Raw genomic sequence first — 4,865 nt, 5'->3', positions numbered from 1 at the left:
GGCGGGAAAACTCGATTTGCCGGTTTTGTAGGGAAAACTCGATATTGCGGTTTTAGTTTTGGCGGAAAAACTCGATTTTGCGGTTTCAGCGGAAAAATTCGATTTTGCAGTTTTGGCGGGAAAACCTGATTTGTCGGTTTCGGCGGGAAAACTCGATTTTACGGTTTTTGCGGGAAAACTCGATTTTGCGGTTTTGGCGGGAAAACTTGATTTTGTGGTTTTGGTGGAAAAACTCCCGATTTGCCGGTTTCGGCAGAAAACTCATTTTTGCTGTTTCGGCGGGAAAACGCGATTTTGTAGTTTTGGCGGGAAAACTCGATTTGCCGGTTTTGGCGGGAAAACTCGATTTTGCAGTTTCGGCGGGAAAACCCGATTTGCCGGTTTCGGCGGAAAACTTGATTTTGCTGTTTCGGCCGGAAAACGCGATTTTACAGTTTTGGCGGGAAAACGCGATTTTACGGTTTTGACAGGAAAACTTGATTTGCCGGTTTTGACAGGAAAACTCGATTTTGCGGTTTTTGCGGGAAAACTCGATTTTGCGGTTTTGGCGGGAAAACTTGATTTTGTGGTTTTGGTGGAAAAACTCAAATTAGGTTTTGGCGGAAAAAAACACAATTTTTTTTTTGACGGAAAATTTTTATTCTTAGTTGTGGAGCAAAAACTCGATTTTGCGATTTTGGGAGGAAAACTTTTGATTTTGATGCTCAACAAATTGGAGGAAAGAATCATATGATATCTTAATTTTTCTAATTTTATCTTTAAAATTTAAGAACAAAAATAAATGAAATATTTTTTTCAATTAAATGAGTTAACCCTGGTACCAGCCCTAACCCTTGATTATAATATGGTCAAAATAGGGTTGGGTTAAAATAGGGCTGGGTTTATAATAAACAAAAGAGGGCTGAGCCCTAACCCTGTAGTTAACATCCCTAGATACATATATCTTCTCGTTTTTGTATCGTCTTATCAGAGCTTATATGCATATGATTCTCACCATAGTTTAGACTTGAGCTACATTTTCTGCAGCTAAGGCCTAAGGATATCGTATAAGGGATTAAGGGGTAGGTGGTGATGACTGAAGACATTGCTATTGCAGCTTCTAATACAATGACTCAGATATTGCGTGTTGTAAGAACATTAAAACCAAAAAAAAACATATGTACTAGGAAATAAAACGAGAAGGGTAGCTTATACGGCTTTAGTTTCCTTCAGGCTTGTTCTAGTCTTGTTTTGTGGTTAAATCCATTTTAGTATAGAATGGATTGATGGTTTGTAATGAACACTTGTTTTGCTGTTTAAGTGAAATCTACAGATGACAAAAAAAAGACGCAAAAATGCAGTTCACAAATCTAGTAAATACAACATCAGTGATTGAGCATAAGACAAACTTTTCCTTGGTGTTCTTCTCTAACTAACTAACTACCGTTAGGCAAGAAATGCATCCATTAAAAGCTTTAAAACCAGTCTCAAAAGACCACTGTGGTACATTAGGCACAATGTGACATAGCAATTTTCTGACCTTAAGCCTTTACGCACGAAACAGAACAGCTGCATCTATTTAACTGGGAAAGATCAAACGCTACCAACTTATCCTGTCAATGAAAGGTGGAGAGAAATAGTTTTTTTTTTCAGACAAGTCTTGTTGATAGTTATGAACAAACGTTTCTAATAAAGACGCATCTCATGAGTAAACACAAAGAAGACAGGAAAAACATACCTACCCTCCTCCAAACATTTCACTTGCTTGATTAGCAGTCATGAGTGATACAAGTATTAGCAGGTTCAATATTCCTTACACGATCGATAAGTGCAGAAAGTTCTTGGTTAGTGTAATCAAACCGATCCTTTGAGACCATAGACTCCGTTAGGAGGGTTTCAGTAAGCGACTGAAACGTTTGAACACAGTCATCGCCAATACCCATACCATTTTGATTCTCTTCAGTAACAAGGGAGCTTTCCTGCCTCCACCGCACCAGAAAGTACTGCTCCGGTATATGGAAGCAATTCTTCACGGCCAGCACACGAAGAGAATGCCTGCAGAGGATTCCCGAATGCTCAAACTCCTTGCACGAACAATGGATCTCCTCGTTTTCCAGGTTCCAGAACACACAGCATTCCCCTTCCATTTTCTTGAAGTGATGCAAGATGTATGGACCGTTGGCCATCTCGGCTACCGCATACTGAAGAGACAGAACCATCTCATTTTGTAACACGCTGAATGCATAAGGCGTCAGAACTGCCCTCGCGTGATCTTCCATAGGCATACATGTTTTCATGGTAGGATAAGGAACTCGTTGCGGTATTTGCTTGGCTAGACTTGCAGCAACACTGACCTGCAAGCTCTCTAGAATAATGAACCCACGGCAGTAATTAAACTATACTGAAATTGAATAATGAACTCACAAACCTCTTCAAGTAATGCTTGCATGCATGTTGGTTCTGCGACAATTCTTTTCAAGAAAGAATCTATAGACATACTAAACTCAGGGGTCATAGTTTGAGCTAAAAAATGTTGTCTGACACAACAAGGCGACCAGGTTGCTCTGCACGAGTAAAGCAAAGCCGCATGCCTATCTGGAACAAGACCAAACCGGGAGATAAGTAGATCCCACTGCTGTTCAAATTCATCAACAGTCCCTGCCCGGCACAACATCTCAAACCCAGCTCTAAACTCATCATAGTGCGACCCAAGAGCCTGAGAAAACCAGCTTCCTAGTTTGGAGACAACGTGCCACATAAACACCGCATGGTTGGTGTTTGGCAGCTCCCTCTCAATAGCATCTTTAAGTCCTGTATCTATATCCGTCACTATTGTCTGAGGATGCCCTCCCCTCATGAAACGAACAAAAGTCTGTACCAAAACAAAACAAAAAGTGAGAGCATGACCACAACTAGGCCTGGGAAAAAATGCCCGAAGACCTGAACCAGAACCGAACCAAAATACCCAAAAACGGAACTGGAAGGAAACCCTTATATATCTGAATGGTTTCTATATTTCTATATCTGAAATAAGGACCGGAACCGAATGAAACCCGAATATATAAAAACATTAATTATATATTTATAGTTTAAAAATCTATTATAAAGTATCCAAACTACTCAAAAGTATACAAAAGCATCCCAATATTTTTATCCGAAATATCCAAAGTAATCCAAAATATCAGAAATTTTAATCTGAATCATGCTTCGATATTTTACCCAAAATACTCAAAATAACCGAACCGGACCGGAACCAAATGATAACCAATTTTTTTCCAGATATTTTCCAGTTCCTAGTTTTACTATCCGAACCGAACTACCCAGAACTGTCTGAACCGAACTCGAACCAAAAATAGGTAGGTAGTAAATGGATCCTCTAGTCCCTACCCGAACTACTCGATACCCGAATCGAACCGAGCCTAACCACAACATATCTTGAACATTTACAATAAAGCACAAACCTGTAAAGCCCATGTAAACGAGCTGCAACTCTCATCCTGAAGCAAAACACACCCCAAAAGAATCGCATTCCCATTGCTATCCATCCCAAAGAACACCCCAAGAAGCAAACCATAAGTAATCGACCTATAACTCGTATCGAAAACAACCACATCCCCAAACATAGAGTACCCCTGAACACACTCCCCATACGCCCACGCCAAGCTCTCGACTTTCCCGCTCTCATCCGAAGTAAACTCGTAAACAAACCCAATATCCCGCTCAGCAAACCCCTTACACGACTCCAAAAGCTCCATCAAATCACTCTCCCTTTTCTCATTAAGCAACGCGTCGCTCTCCTGAACGCTCTTCTTACACGCCCTCACGAAGTTCCTAACGTCCTTCTCTATGAAAGGTAACTGCACGCCTCTCTCGAGCTCTAACAACTTCACGATCCGGTTCACGGGGAAACCGGCTTTGGAGAGCAGGAGGATCCTCTCCTGATCGGTTTGCTGGATCTTACGGTACGCAGGGAGGAGCCTCACCTGCTCGTCTTCCAGAAGCTCGTGATTATGAACGTTACTAAACTGCGAAACGTACCACTGAGTCGTCCCTCCTTCTGTAACTTCTTTGCTTAGATAAAGCTTCGCGTCGCATCCGCAGCGAACGGACTTGCGTTCGCGCGGATGCTCGACGTTGGCTTTCTTCCGCGGCTGGTTGAATCCGGAGCGGTAGCAGACGAAGTCTCTGCGGTAGACGCCTAGGTTCTGGCTCTCGGTGGAGCGCGCTTTGCGGATTGAGAAGCCGGTTTTTCTGGCGAAGGCGGTGTAGTACTCGAAGGCCTCGTCGTCGGTTCTGAAGATTTGGCCGACGTAAGGCGTGGAGAGTTGTGGCGATGGTGATGATGGTGATGTTGATTCGATCTCGGTTTTGGTTAAGTTGTAGGTTGTTGTTGATTCGTCTCCTTCGAGGCGGATGTAGCACTTCCAATCGCCGCAGGGACACTGCTGGCGACGGATCCAGATGTTGTTCAACGGCTTCGACGCCATCGCGGGGTTGTGAGTTGATTGCAATCGGAGAGGGAATCTAATGGAATTGAGGCTAATAAGAGGTTACTTACGGTTTAGCGTCGTCGACATCAGTGCGCTTGCTTCTCAGATTACTCTACCAAAAGAGACGATCTACCACTGAAGGAACAATAAATCTCTTAAGGGCTATTGGAGAAAATAAAATACATACAAAATTAGAAAAAAATTCGAAAAAGTCGATTTTTTTTTGAAAATTTCAAAAAATATAAAAATAAAATTTCAAAATTAAAAATAAAAAAAAATATTTTAAAAAATTAATCCAATTATAAACCAATAAATATATATAATATAATGGTGATACTACATATTTTTGTTTTTGATTTTTTTTTTTAATTTTTGATTTATTAATACTTAACTTAT

The 4,865-nt window shown here is 41.2% G+C and overlaps 1 protein-coding gene across 3 annotated transcripts; it reads right to left on the bottom strand.

Moving 5' to 3' along the window:
- Positions 1–1,269: 1,269 nt before the first annotated feature.
- On the bottom strand, positions 1,270–4,615 carry LOC106327651 (putative protein FAR1-RELATED SEQUENCE 10). Of its 3 annotated transcripts, none has more exons than XM_013765871.1 (4): positions 3,441–4,615; positions 2,408–2,851; positions 1,722–2,333; positions 1,270–1,592 (listed from the first exon to the last, which is right to left on the bottom strand). In XM_013765871.1, the coding sequence occupies exons 1-3, from the start codon at positions 4,464–4,466 to the stop codon at positions 1,749–1,751; spliced, it is 2,055 nt and encodes a 684-aa protein (XP_013621325.1). In that variant the 5' UTR covers positions 4,467–4,615; the 3' UTR covers positions 1,270–1,592; positions 1,722–1,748. The 3 variants fall into 3 exon arrangements, with proteins under 3 accessions (XP_013621325.1, XP_013621323.1, XP_013621324.1); XM_013765869.1 differs by having other exon boundaries at positions 1,277–1,592; positions 1,718–2,333; XM_013765870.1 differs by lacking the exon at positions 1,270–1,592 and having other exon boundaries at positions 1,685–2,333.
- Positions 4,616–4,865: the final 250 nt, after the last annotated feature.

Source organism: Brassica oleracea, chromosome C2 (assembly GCF_000695525.1).
Source record: "Brassica oleracea var. oleracea cultivar TO1000 chromosome C2, BOL, whole genome shotgun sequence".
Taxonomy (NCBI): Eukaryota; Viridiplantae; Streptophyta; class Magnoliopsida; order Brassicales; family Brassicaceae; genus Brassica; species Brassica oleracea.
The sequence above is the reverse complement of the archived record's forward strand: the minus strand, read 5'-3'. Positions and strand labels throughout refer to the sequence as shown.

Bases quoted from the DNA above. Each gene is read 5' to 3' on its own strand.
- LOC106327651 (XM_013765871.1), bottom strand. From the start codon at position 4,466: ATGGCGTCGAAGCCGTTGAACAACATCTGGATCCGTCGCCAGCAGTGT. The intron at 2,852-3,440 runs GTTTGTGCTTTA...GTTTTGGTACAG, and splicing joins CGTTTACATGGGCTTTACAG to ACTTTTGTTCGTTTCATGAG. The intron at 2,334-2,407 runs GTTTGTGAGTTC...GAGAGCTTGCAG, and splicing joins TGCAAGCATTACTTGAAGAG to GTCAGTGTTGCTGCAAGTCT.